General features: G+C 36.2%; 1 protein-coding gene across 2 annotated transcripts in view; it reads right to left on the reverse strand.

Annotated features, from left to right (window-relative positions):
• Positions 1–15217, reverse strand: part of RALGAPB (Ral GTPase activating protein non-catalytic beta subunit) — a 108685-nt gene that overhangs the window by 54489 nt on the left and 38979 nt on the right. For both annotated transcript variants that reach the window (XM_025399237.1, XM_025399238.1), the window contains exons 6-10: positions 12619–12750; positions 6417–6595; positions 5137–5285; positions 4791–5007; positions 1094–1295 (exon numbers count right to left, since the gene is read on the reverse strand). In XM_025399237.1, the coding sequence (XP_025255022.1) occupies positions 1094–1295; positions 4791–5007; positions 5137–5285; positions 6417–6595; positions 12619–12750 (879 nt within the window). The remainder of the gene's footprint in view (positions 1–1093; positions 1296–4790; positions 5008–5136; positions 5286–6416; positions 6596–12618; positions 12751–15217) is intronic.

Below are 15217 nucleotides of genomic sequence, written 5' to 3' on the forward strand. Positions count from 1 at the left end.
CTCCTTTTACTTAAGTCAGATTGAGAAGGTTTCTGTTGCTTAAAGCCAAGTGCCTATAGTCAAGATAACCCTGCCTAGTTGCCTGTATATACCATTCTTTTTCATATTCATAAAATTCTGTACTTAGTTCCCTCTGATAGGGTCAGTTTAATTCTATCTCCTAAGAACCTAACAAGTATGCAGATATCTAAATACTCTGTTGATATTAACCTCACTTCTGCACCTGTGTGAATGATCAGTAAAGGAAGGCAAAACAGCGTCAAGATGAACGGGAGGCCATTATGAGTTAGTTTAGGAGAAAAGTGACAAAGTCTAAAGTATAATGGTGGATAGGGTGAAAAGAGCAATCAGAAAGAGGGTTAAGGAGTAGAAAGGCAGGAGTTGGCTGATCAACTAAAGATACAGAAGAGGAGGATTCTAAAATGATTCTTCGTTTCTGCCCTAAGCAACTGAATGGATGGCAGAGGCATTAACAAAGATGGCTGAAGCCACAGATTTGGAGAAGATGACCCTAACCAACTTCCTAACACAGTCTAAACACTAACCATCCTTTAAAAGTCCAGCATAATCATTCAATCCTCCATAACTCTTTCCTGAATCCCCTGGAGTAAATAAATGTGCACTGCTTCTTCCCCTGAATGCCCATACCACATTATCTGTACCTCTCCCATCAACATCCTATTCCTGTTGATCATTGTCACGTGTACACATGGCTTTGTCTGTGGCTCTGCCCAGAAAATAAGCTCCTTGGAAGCAGGATTTACAGCTGACTCATTTCTGGACTGCCTACATGTGAATACTGTGCTAAAAATTTGTTAACAAATTATTGTGGTCCTTCAAAATCTCTCCATATTAAAAAGATTCAAATAAGATGACATAAATAGCACTTCTAAAACAAAAAGGGTCTTAAGGGTCTTTACCAAATCAGACGAGACAGGTAAAATGAAAGATTTCAGGCAAATGTCGATCACTTACAGACATCTGTAGGTATTTCTGACCAACATTCACTCATCGGTTCAGTCGGCCAAGCAACGCTACAATGGCTTCACTACCAAAACTATATAAATGAAAAAACAAACAAAAATTCCAAGACCTGGATAAATAAGCTGGCAGAATCTCTTCTCCAGTCTTCTTGCTACAAAAAATCCTACACAGTGTCCCACAAGCCTCAGCTCTTCCTGCTTCATAGTTATCAGGAAATTCACTTGCATCAAACATAGGATTGGAAACCATGGTGTCTGTGGACATTTGTGACCCTTTCCGTCGAAACTCCATGCTAGCTTGTGTTGTAATGGCTGGGGAGAGAAAAGGAAGGTTTTATTATATTTGCAATATGCCAAGTGGGCTCATGGGACCCTGGACACAAAGATCAAATGTTGGTGTCATTAAATAGCTACTTGAATCCAATAAGTGCTTTTGTTTAGCAACTATGTCTTAATGTTTTTAAAAAGGGCTCTCTGAAATCTTCTTTGAAAATAGGTTACAATTAATTTACAGTGGCATTGTCAGTTTAACAGATTGTACAAGAAGCATTTTTCAACTGAATTTTTGATCAGCAGAGTACATTTGTATATATCTGTATCCACATACAGATATATAATACAGAATTTGGCTTTTCTATTATTTCTTTTCTGTTTTTTCTTCCCCCTACACAATGATGCTTAAACGTTAAGAAAAATAGCTACTGCAATTTACACATTACCCTAGATGGACATCCTAATTAAATGGGCAACCCTATACCAGTCTGTATACTTTAGGGAGAGGGCAAAGTAAGGATGAGAAGTGGGCAGGGAGAAAAAGAGAGCATTCCCACAACCCACCCAACTCCAAAACACACACCAAAGAATCGCTCAACCAAGCAAAATGAGAATGAATTTTAACAACCACAGACAGCAGCTAACTTGAGGCTGATAAATCAGAAAATTGGATTGATAAAAAAGATTATCATGGTCATTCGTTATCACTGAAACAGAAGCCCTTTGAAAGTTGCTTTTATTTTTAACAAAAGATTTCACAGTGTATTGAAAATCACTCTGAAATCTTTTATTACTCTACATGAAATGCTTAAATTATTTTATAATAGATTTAATAGAATGCAGAGTCAAGCATAAATCTTTATGCAACTTCCCATGAGCCATTTTTAGTCCTGAATAAGCTATCCAGCAATAATACATTTGAAAAACACTACATGCAGAATGCATACAAATCAAACACTAAATCTGTATAAAAATAAGCTTAAAGCTTTAAAAAAAAAAAAAAAAAAAGCCAAAACACAGTTAGTGCAAAGTCCTGGAATTCATGACATGACCAGACTAGTATACAGAAATAATGGGACTGATTCAGGCAGATTAATTTGCTTTTGCCAACAATCTTCCCCATTCAAAACACAGAAAAGTATTTTTCTTCCCAAGTGCAAGAACTACAAGAGACAATGACAATCAAATTTTTAATGGAATTATGAAAAAAATAAAAACATGACTGCAATTAAGGAGAAGCTTCTGGTTCCTACTTACAAGATTTATAAGAAAGAAGAATTTGGATAAAAGATGCTGCAAGATAATAGAAATAAATGGAAACAAATCAAAGGACAGTAGTAATTATAAAATACTTTAAAGATGGTGAAATTTTACAATAAATTAAGAAGCTTTTTAGCTTTTTAAAAGTTAAATTAAAAGCTTTACGATACCACAAGCTAGTTCAAAAACACAGGAAATTGTGCATTCAGGTCCAAAATTATGATTTTTGTATCATGCAAAACAATGAACGAAGAAAATTACACAACTACAAAGAATTGAGGTTTTGAAGTGCCCATAACGTGCATTAAAATTTTAGTTCATTAACCCTTCCCAGCTCAATGTTACTTTTACAAAGCACAGTGTACTGTCATGTAAATCTAAAGCTAACCAGTTCAAAGAAGCAAACACTTTAAGTTAGAGGTGAACTGCATGGCAGAATTCCTTGATGGCAGCCAGTACTTAAAAACAGTTAATATACCCAAGCCTCTCACCAGACTTGAGACCTCAAGATTGGCACCTAGCATTCTAACCCCTTTAACTATTTGGATACCTCATATCTCCTGGGTAATGTAACAGCCTTTATCATCTCTGAACACAATGAGGAGAAAAGGAGCTTCTATCCTCTCCCCAGCAAGGAAAAATTTTAAAGTAAGATGTTGTTCATATATGATTTGAAGTCTGGTTTTTATCTTCTGGTGCAAGAGGGTGAGCAAAGCTGTTACAAACTCCCTGGAGAGCAAAAAGATCTATAAGTTCCCTTTAAGCAAGCCCACCAACCAAGTAGCAGGTTGAGCCATTCTAGATTCATGGATTTCAGTGTCAACAGTTCTATACCCAAAAGTTACATTGTAAGAATTACATATTAACAAAAATAAAAAAGAAAAACAGGACTGATTCATTCTAGAAAATGCAAATTAATAAATATAAACATGGTACAGAAAACTCAAAATATAAGGTACACGAACATAAAGACAAGCATAACCCAAAAGTCGTCTTTTAAAAGTTTTCACTTATTGTAAGTAAGCACATTTACCTATCCCAGAAGCACTACTTTCAAACTGTGAATAAAATTATAATATGAAAATGGCAGAATATAAAGTGTCTGAATTTGAACAAAATAAAGCAAGCAAAGATATCCCTAAACTCAAACATGGCATTCTCAAATTATATTCCTAGAAATCTTTATATTCACAATTTTTCTAAATTAAAGATTTGTAACAACATTCTAAATAATTACATGTGTATAATGTTTACAGACATAGACCCTGGTTCTGAGATGATAATAATAATAGCTAAGAATTATAATAACAGCTAAGAAACCATTTCTAAGAGAAAGCAGAGACCCTTCTGGCCATTGTATTAGTTTTATCCTTGGAATTAACAGTCTCCCTAGAGATACATCAACTAATGTAAGTAGACGTCTTTTTGTCTTATTTCCAACCCCAGCAGAAGAGTGCTTTCTTACCAAACAACCAATACACTCATTAATGCATATATCACAGTACCTTGCCCATAGTAATAGCAGCTCAATAAATGTCAGCCATTGTCATTTTTTAGCTAAGACATATTATAAATATTCAAAACACTGCACTACCTCACCCATCCATCCTGCACCCTATGCCAAATATAATGGTTAAGATGACAAAAAAAAAAAACACCAGCTCTTATTTAGACAGTTTCCTTTTTATAATAAAATCTAAATGAAGATATCAGGGTTGAGTTATTAATTCTCCACCAATCAATCTTATTAAGTTAAAGAGCAAGTAGTATTTTTGAAAGTGTGCCCTTGAAATAAAGTTCTCTAGACTACAAATCTGAGAGGTTACAGTATAGTGTGAAGCAAAAATTTTCTGATGTTTACATGTACTAATGAGTGAATGGCTGTCAAAATTGAAGAAAACACTTCCTGCAATGTAAATTTCCAGTTCAAATTTTTAATTCTTTATATAAATTGTATTATCCTGGCTGACATGAAGGGAACTTCCAGGTCACCTACTGAAAGAAATCTGATTCAACAAAATGTGGCTAACCTTAAGTATGTCTAAGAAAACGAGACAAAAGGCCAAACCTCACAGAACATACATAAAAAGAACAGGGAGGAAATCTTCTAAAGTTCTGTTACTTCAGCTGGAAGGGGTTAAGCACAAGACATCGCTTGATCAGAAACAGAGAGCTTTTTAAGATACATATTAATCTTGCAGGTAGGAAAGACTAAAAAGAAAAAGAAAAAGGAAAAGGAAAAAAGTGGTAACATATTTCTTGAGTAATATTTACCAGTCATGCTGCTGTCTCTGTTTATCCCATTATGAAGTTTACAGTGAACAAATGCTGCATCAAATAACCACGATCCAAAGAGATTCAAGATGCTGTTAACCTTTGGTCTCCGAGGGGCAGGCAGTGGCCGGGGTTCTGAACTAGTCTGATTTGGACTTGACAGAGGAGAGGTGGAAGACGTCTGGTGCTGAACTTTAGAGGCATGAGCAGTACTAACCTATTAGACGAACACAGGAACACACCCATACCAATGAAAAGTTTGAGAAAACAGTAAGACTTTATAAAAAGAATGGCAGATTAAAAAGCCAACCTTATATAGCTTAACAATGGTGATATAAACTCTTACTGTGCTTGTCTTCATGGTGGCCTTATTCACAGTAACAGCCCGGTGCCTCCGGTTATGTGGTGGGGTGGTATTGACAGCAGCACTTTGAGGCATACTTAATCTATTCACGGGTGTTGGGGGAGCACTGTCTGATCGGGGTCTAGAAATACCTTAAAAAAAAAAAGGCAAATGAAATTATTCTTCATAGGTCAAAATATGTGATCAGAAAATTTTTCCCAGCAACCTAGTGAAGGCTTGGGACACATAGACTATAGCAGAGATTGCTAGTTGCCTCTCAGTATCTATTCACTGTTTCTTCCTGAGTAACAGAACACAAACTTTAGCTGGACATGGCTACCCAGAAAAAAAATGACTCAATTTTCAAGCTCCCTTTGCACCTAGATGTGGCCATATTTTGACCATAAAGAAGTTGGTGACTGTTGGGTAGGTCTTCTAAGAGATCCTCTTAAAGGACCAATTATATACAGACTCTCCTTCCTAATTCCTGGACAGGATGTTTGGAACTCACTCAACCATCACGGCCCATGAGGCACTGTGCAAAGAATGGAGAGGGCCTTGGATCCCTGCTGGTGATGGAACCATTATACTGGCCCTGTACAGCCTAGCCCTAGATTTAACATATGTGAAAATACGCTATCTTGTTTGTATTAGGATTTTTGGTTGTTAAGTGGCAGCCAAACTTAATCGGAGCTAACATATTAACTGTATGTTAATAAGCACACATAAATATTTTAGAAAATGACAGATATTATAAATCACTGCCTTTCAACAGGTTAAAAATTTGACTTTTCATATATCTAAAATAAATGTGAAAAACAGCTTAAAAGAATGGCTCACTAAAGGTATAATTTTGCTTTTTAGAGATATACACGAGAATGGTCCCAAATGCATTTTCATCTGCATTTTCTTGGATAGCTAGTATGCACGAACACTCTTTTCTTTTGCAATCATTTACTCTTATCCTTTGTCCATTTATCTACTAGCCTAATTCTTGTTCTTAGCACCTTGTTTGATGTATCAGGTGGGTGCAAAAGTAATTGCAGTTTTGGCCACATTAAATGGCAAAAACTGCAATTACTTTTGCACCAACCTAAATATTTACATAAAAACGATAACCCTCTGGCTATTTTATTTGTTGCAAATAATTTTTCTTCCCTTGTTATCTGTCATCAAATCTGTTCATCTTTTCCTTTGGATGTTTTCTAATAACTCCTAGGGTTAGCCTCTAGAGTTATCTAAATGAAGCTCTTCATACATCTAGCAACATACACAAAATTCACCTAAGAATGCATCCACCAGACAGCTGATTCCACGCATGGCACGAAAAAATATTTGAGGCAGATGTTTAAGGCAGGGATACTGATTCAATTCTTGCGGCATTCCGCTCACATTCAAGAACTGTTCCTGAAATTTGGGAGTAGAGCTTATAATAGCTGGGTTACTCAAATCCACAGGATTACTATTAAAAGAGAGAAAAGAATTAATCACAAATTTAGAAATTTCTATAGCAATAAAATACATGTAATCTAATTTAAGAACAGGACTGTTTGTGCCTATTTCTTTGATTCAGAGAAGAGACTGATTTGTATTTAATGGGTTAGTGATTCAAATATCATCACTTCTTTACAGAAGATCTGCAGAGTGGTTACATGAACATTGCCTATTCAGAGCATGAGAATCAAAGTAAGACTAGAAAAAGTTTTAATTTTTTAAGAGTATACATAGACACTTTTTCTAATATGTTTAGAATTAAGCAATAGAAGATGGACATGGTGGCACGTGCCTATGGTCCCAGCTACTCGGAAGGCTGAGGCAGATCACTTGAGCCCAGGATTTCAAGGCCGAGGCTGCAGTGAGCTATGATCATGCCAATGCACTCCAGCCTGAGCAACACAGCAACACGCCATCTCAGGAAAAAAAAAAAAAAAAAGAAAGAAAGAAAAAAAAAATTAAGCAATGGAATGGTAAAGCTATGTCAACAAGAACTCCAAGGAGAAAATTTTACTTTAATATTAACATTTCCAATTAAAAAAAAAAACCTATATTTGAAAATCAGGATTAGTGTTATAGTTTTATGCTGTGTTCATGTGTATGTACTAAAGCCATACATTTCAAAACAATGTATTTGTGTTTAATTACATTTTATGTACAGTTTGAAATATTTCCATTAAAAACAGATTACAATTTTTCACTCAAATGGTTTGCTTAGCATTCCATTAAGAAGCCTCTCCAATTCAAAGTAATACTGATAATCTAAAGCCGGTGAACAGAATTTCCACTACCTACAAGGCAAAAGAACTAGCTGAGAAATAGGAATCAGTGATCTATACATGCTCTGCCTTTGAAAACCTCTTTTTCCACCCACCAAAAGAATTTCAAGTAACTGTAATTGGGGAAAGGGGAATGTGTATGCATATAAGAAAAATGGGCTTCCAAGCATACTGTTTCCACAGAACTGTACTAGTCCATCAAGTAAGACAGAGGAGGGGAGATTCGTCTCTACCAGCAGTGCCTGCTGGGGGCTGTAGTTCAACTATTCAGAAATTAGAAGAACAAGGAGTAAAGCTGAAACTTTACTTAGGTGGAACTACACCTAAGTCCAGCAGAGCTTGGTTAAATTCGTGTCTACGATACATCAAAAACTGGAGAGAGAAAGGTTCATACCAGTTTCTCCAAAGGTAAACCAGGAATGATTTTATTGGCACCCAAATATTTAGAGAACAGATTCAAGAAAGTAAGTAAAACTTGAAATGAGAATGGGTAACAAAGGATACAAAAAACTAAAAGAAACTGCATTCCAGCAGTTCCAAATGCCCTGTGTACCTGATGCATTTGGGGAACCTGTTAAAAATCCAGATTTCACCTAAATGTACTGAAACAATCTCCAGATGGGGCCTAAAGGGCAGGTGGGCATACACAAGTCCAAAGACAAGCATTTGAGAACACTATGGGCAACAAAAATGAAAAATATTTTTTTGTTTTCCTGGAAAAAGATAAATCACTAACGTACAACACAAAATATTGATGCCTATCTCCCCATCATATACAACCTTCATCCTAGGAAATTTGCCAACAATCACAAATAATCACAATCATAAATAATCCTCACGACCTGCCACTCACAGCTTATTTAAGAAAGGAGGTAAAATTGTCCTAAAGGAGGTATCCAGATGTCTGCCATAGACCTAATTAATGAAGATAATTTGATCCAATTTTCCTTTTGGAGAAACTAAGCAAAAGGAAAGCCCCCATGAACTGAAAGGACAAGCACTGAAGTCAAGCAGTATCGCAGCTATTTACACGACTGGGCAGTTATCAAGAGACTGCATGTCCCCCTCTCAAAGGCAGGAGGGAACAGGGACTCAGGAGGAAGCCTGCTGGAGAAAGCGAACAATGCGCATGCACAAGAGAATCAAAAGAGCAAAGAGAAGCAAATGACAGTGATTTGTCCCGAGGCTGCCTTGATTCCTCCCCAACATGAGAAAGGGTTGCTCACTGCTTCATAGAGCCTGGTAAGACTGCTCTGTTTTCACATAATCTCTTTTTCTCACCTGCATTTGCTTAAGTAGGCTCCTATTTTTGCCACTGAAAATAACTCTAACTATTAAAGTACCACAGTCAGCTCAAGAAGAATATCTAAGAACTACCTCTAAAAAAGACTCTAGAACTAGAGTTTTGCTGTTCATTTATTTCAAACTTTTAAGGAACATAAAACTTTGACACAACAGACCATAAAAAAGGATAGGAAGTTTTCCTATCCAATTCATCAAAAGATAGAACTACAGACAATTCAGAAAAACACTAAAAGAAAAGCATTCCATAACCAAGCAAAACTTTTCTTTCAGGAATGATAGATGGTTCAACATTGGGAAATTAATTAGTATTTCACATCAACAGATGAAAGAAGAAAAACCACTTAATTGTTTAAATGGATCCAAAAATACTATTTGAAACAATTCAGTACTACTCCTGACTTTATTTATATTTTAATTTTATTTATTTATTTTTTGAGACAGTCTTGCTCTGTTGCCCAGGCTACAGTGCAGTGTGTATGATCTTGGCTCACTGCAAATCTGCCTCCCAGGTTCAAGCAATTCTTGTTCCTCAGCCTCCTGAGTAGCTAGGATTACAGGTGCACCACTATACTTGACTAATTTGTTTTTTGCTTTTTTTTTTTTTTTTGGAGATGGAGTCTCGCTCTGTCGCCCGGGCTGGAGTGCAACCTCTGCTTCCCGGTTCAAGTGATTCTCCTGCCTCAGCCTCCCAAGTAGCAGGGATTACAGGCATGCGCCACCACACCCAGCTAATTTTTGTATTTTTAGTAGAGATAGGGTTTCACCAAGTTGGCCAGGCTGGTCTCGAACTCCTGACCTCAAGGGATCCGCCCACCTCGGCCTCCCAAAGTGCTGGGATTACAGGCGTGAGCAACCATGCCCAGCCCGTTTTTTGTATTTTTAGTAGAGATGGGTTTCACCATGTTGCCCAGGCTGGTCTCGAACTCCTAAGCTTGCCACCCGCATTGGCCTCCGAAAGGGCTATTATTACAGGCGTGAGTCACCGTGCCCAGCCTTTATTTTCAAAAATTTTTAATTGCCTCCCAGCACTTTGGGAGGCCGAGGTAGGCGGATCACGAGGTCAGGAGATTGAGACCATCCTGGCTAACACAGTGAAACCCCGTCTCTACTAAAAAATACAAAAAATTAGCTGAGCATGGTGGCAGGCGCCTGTAGTCCCAGCTACTCAGGAGGCTGAAGCAGGAGAATGGCGTGTATCCGGGAGGCGCAGCTTGCAGTGAGCAGAGATCGCACCACTGCACTCCAGCCTGGGCAACAAAGTGAGACTCTATCTCAAAATAAATAAATAAATAAATAAATAAATAAATAAATAAAATTTTTGATTGTTTAGGAAAGCAGGAGCATAAAAAAGAACATCTAGCATCGACAACCAACATCCTACTCAAAATTCCATATACTAGAGGCATTCTAAGAAAATCAGAACCAAAAAAGGTGCCAAAACAGTATCACTTTAATTCAACAGTGTTCTAGAAGTTCTGATGGATGCAGTAAAATAATATACAGAAATAACTGTAACAATAGCAACTTTCAAGGACCTACCATGCACTAGGCATCATACCGTTTTACATGCTTTTTCTTCTTCAATTCTTATAACAGGATGGTACAATCATTATTCCCATTATGTAGATTAAAAAGAAACAGAGGCACAGGGAGAATAAATTGTTCAAGTTCACAAAGAAAAAACTAGCAGAATTTGAACTCAAGTCCAAGTCTTACTGCATCCAAAGTATTTTTAATTAGTCACCAAAACAAGTATGAATTATCAGAAAAGAGACACTTCTTATTTGCAGGTATGTGTCCATATCTCAGAAGAATCAGTGAAATACTCAGAGCTCTTTTAAATGCCATATATAATATACAAAATAACATGAAGTAAAAAATGTTCTTTACAGCAGTAATAACCATCTAGAAGACAGAATAGCAGAAAAGAGTTAGCTTTTCACAGCATCAGCAACAAATACCTAGAAATAATGGTAAAGAAAATATTAAAAATATTTGTGAAGAAAACTGTAAAACATTTCAATAAGATATGCAAAATTCTGAAAAAAGAAAAAGACATGCTTTTAGAAAGGCGGACTCAATATCAGATATCAGCGTTTCCTAAATATAAATACAGGCTTAATACCAGTCTCATCTTTGGCAGAGTCTGGCTAGCTGTTCACAACTTTCTTTTATTCTCTGTTCTCTTGCAATTAAGTGTGATGTGTGTCTGAGTTCTGGCTAATGGAATATGAGTAACAGTGATTTATATTACTTCAAGGCCTGACACATAAAACCCTCCCACAAAATTTTCCTTGCTCTCTGTTCCCCATCTGCTAGCCAGATACGAAACTCCTGCTTATAACACTGAGATCCTAATGGAGTCATCTGTTGAAGATGAAAGAGCCTCTGCCAGCTGGGTCCCCGAACGACTATGTGAACAGAGCCAGTCCTGATTCCACACTTTATAAAAGATTTTCAGGTTCACTTGCTAAAGCAGAACATATTCCTTACCCTAATTAATACACAATCCAAACCCCAGAAGATTTCATTGAGGTTTTTCCTTCTGTTTGCTTATGTTTTGTAACTTGAAAAATTGGTTCTAAAATTGATCTGAAATGTTAAACAGGCAAGAAGAAATAAATACTCTAAGAGAAGGAAAAAGAGAAAAAGACATTAAACCTACTAAATATCAATAATATTATAAAGTTAAAATAATTAAGAGTGTGACTCTGACATAAAAATAAATGAAGAAATTAATGAAGTAATATGTGAACTAAAGATGAATTCCAGGCCGGGCACGGTGGCTCGATGCCTGCAATCCTAGCACTCTGGAAGGCTGAAGTGGGTGGACTGCTTAAGTCTAGGAGTTTGAGACCAGACTGGGCAACGTAGGAAGACCCTATCTCTGCAAATTACGTGCGTGCATGCGTGTGTGTGTGTGTGTGTGTGTATATATATAAAGACAGATCCTGAGGTATATAAAAGAACTTACTATTACAAAGGAAACAACATTGGAAGAAATCATAGGTGACTATCTGATCAAAGAACACAAAAGAAATAGAAAATGATCACAGAAAGACATTTAAAAACTAAGATCAGTGACAGAAAAACACAAACTAGAACTACAAAATGGGAAGAAATGATACAAAATGATTAACATACCTAACTTATAAAAAGGTCATAAAGAGTAATTCAGAATCACTGATACACAAATAGAAAAATTAGGCTAGTCAAACCAGAAAGAGAAGAGATGCAAGGAAAAACTTTAAGAATCAGTTTACAACAGAATAAATGTCCCACAGAGCACACAGATGTGGCTGGAAGAGGGACAAGTAAAAAGTAATGAAGCTGAACTGAAAAGAATTACTATATAAAAGACAGGGACAGCAGGATGTAGCAGTATACTCCTCTGCAAAATTTTAGGGTGTATCTCCCACTGAAACTTTAAACAGGCGCTTGGAGGAGGGCTCTGAGAGGCAGACTGACCAGTCAGTGCTGGACACAGAGAGGAGCAAAGCAACTTCCAGTCCCCAAAGAATGTGACAAAATCCCAAGAGAAAGATCATCAGCCAGGCTGCAGCAACAGGCAAGAGAACAAGTGCAGCATCTACCACAGGGAACACGTTCCTAGAGAGTGTAAACCAAGAGCGGCTGAGGACAGCCTAACCCTGCTGGGACAGGGAGAGCAGGAGGCACAGGATAGAAACGTGCTTGTTGTCCAACAGGGTTCCATTTGATGAATGGTGCTTAGCGTCCACATTCTGAATTCAAACAAGAGACTTACAGCATGGTTCCTGCCCTAAGACACTTTGATGAATGGTGCTTAGCGTCCACATTCTGAATTCAGACAAGAGACTTACAGTATGGTTCCTGCCCTAAGACACTTACTGGGTAAATAGCACATGAAATAATAAAATAACAATACCTTAGCATGTGTAAAAAGCGAAACCATGTCTGTGCAACACACTCATTATCCATTTCTGGAGGGATCAGACTGGCATCTTCATCGGGAACTTTAAATGGAGGAAATGAAGGCCCATATGTAAAGCGTAGCAATCTAGAAAATAAATGCACACCACTGAGTCCATTTCTTAACAGATTGAAAAATACACTCAAGCACAGAAACATGAAAGAAAATAGATGAAACGTGTGTACCTCACATAAGTGAACAAGACATATGGGAACTCTCATTCATAAAACAGACAAACTGAAAGAGGATTTCTAGTTTTTTATGTTTGGGATGATGAATATGCTAATTACTCTGATCAATCACTATACATTTTTAATACATACATCAAAACATCACTATGTAATCCAAAAATATGTACAACTATTATGTGTTCATTTAAAAAAAAATTTCACATTGAAAACAAACTGGAGACTTCCAAGATGATTTCTAATGGAAAGAAGCTGGGAAGAAGAGAGTATATGCTGGTGTATATATTTTATATGTAATACACATGTGTTATTATTAGCATCTTCTTTACAAGATACACGAGTTTTTGGGTAAAATAAACAAGTATACCAAAAAAAGAATGTTTTAAATTATTTAAGCTATTTAAAGTATTTATAGATAATAATAAATTTAATAATTTAAGATACTACTTTATAGAAAATTATTTAAGATACTTAAATTAATTATAAAATAATTATTATTAAAATACTGCTACTTCCTGCTGTCCTTGTCTTTTATATAGTAATTCTTTTCAGTTCAGCTTCATCACTTTTTACTTGTCCCTCTTCCAGCCCCATTCATGTGCTCTGTGGGACATTTATTCTGTTGTAAACTGATTCTTAAAGTTTTTCCTTGCATCTCTTCTCTTTCTGGTTTGACTAGCCTAATTCTTCTATTTGTGTATCAGTGATTCTGAATTATTATTTATGACCTTTTTATAAGTTAGGTATGTTAATCATTTTGTATCATTTCTTCCCATTTTGTAGTTCTAGTTTGTGTTTTTCAGCTGTCAGTGATCTTAGTTTTTAACTGTCTTTGTGACATACATTTATATATGTTTCACATGTATACATTACATATTACTTATAATTCATAGCTATTTATATACAATTATACTCATATAATTATATAATCATACAATATTTAAATTTTTTAAAAGATTCATCTCACTGCAAATTTCTGCAATATAACTAAGTTATAATAGTTTTACATGAAGTTTAGAATTTCTGATATACCATAAAAATAACTCAACCACTCAATTACTTAATAGTAATATTCTAAATGTATTAAAACTATTCAAAGCCCTTTAACTCAATTATTCTCTATCTAAAGATAATATAATCAGAATACATATAAAGACTATGTATAAAGCATTCATATCACCAATATTTTTTAAATAAAATAATGGGAACAACATAAATATCAAAACAGCAGGGGAAGATGGCAGGATTGCTTGAGGTCAGGAGTTTGAGTCTGCAAAGAGCCATGACTGCACCACTGCACTCCACCCTGGGCAACAGAGCAAGACCATATTTCAAAAAAAAAGAAAAGAAAAGAAAACAACAACGCTGGCACAGTGGCTCATGCCTGCAATCCCAGCACTCTGGGAGGCCAAGTCTAGTGGATCACTTGAGTCCAGGGGCTTGAGGCCTGCTTGACCAATATGCAAAACCTCATCTTTACAAAAAATACAAAAATTATCTGGGCATGGTGGCATGCACCTGTAGCTCCCAGCTGCCCCGGGAGGCTGAGGTGAGAGGATAGCTTGAGCCTGGGGAGGTTGAGGCTGCTATGAGTCCTGATCACACCACTGCACTCCAGCCTGGGCAACAGAGCAAGACCTTGCCTCAAAAAAAAAAAACAACAACAACAACAACAATAACAAGGCAATTATTAAATGAATTATATTCCAATTACATAATGGAAAACTACAAAACCATTAAAAATATGATCTCAACAGCTATTTAATGAGAAAAAGTATGTGTAACTAAAAGTGACAAGAATCAGACATCAAATGAAACAAGCAGACAATATTATATAGAATAATTTCAAACTGGTATTTTTAAAAAGGGAACTAAATGGAAAAAATACATTAAAACATTAACATGGGTTGGCTCTAAATGATAGGTATTTGTCCCTACATTTTCCAAATTTTCTATTATAAGCATGTAATGTTATCACAATCAAGATAAAAGCATTACTTAAAAACAGATTCATAATTTTTTTAAAGCAATTGTCCTGCCTCAGCCTCCCAAAGTGCTGGGATTACAGATGTGAGCCACCACTCATGGCTAGATTCATAATATTGATGTTGTCTGTGATATATGAGAATCAACAAAATATTCCAAAGTTTCATTTTTTAGTTTAAATAATAACAAAGATCTAAACATTTTATTAACTCAGAAAAAGAGAAGTCTACCTTCTGATACATAATACTACCTACAAAGTTTTTGTTCCTGTCACCCCTTCTCTTTGCCCCCAGTCAAACTTGAATGAGATCAAGACTCTAGATCTAACTACCAGTTTACAGGAAATACAGCGGGGCAGAGGAATATGTTAAATTAACAAT

The sequence above is a fragment of the Theropithecus gelada genome, chromosome 10, assembly GCF_003255815.1.
Source record: "Theropithecus gelada isolate Dixy chromosome 10, Tgel_1.0, whole genome shotgun sequence".
In the NCBI taxonomy this organism is placed as follows: domain Eukaryota; kingdom Metazoa; phylum Chordata; class Mammalia; order Primates; family Cercopithecidae; genus Theropithecus; species Theropithecus gelada.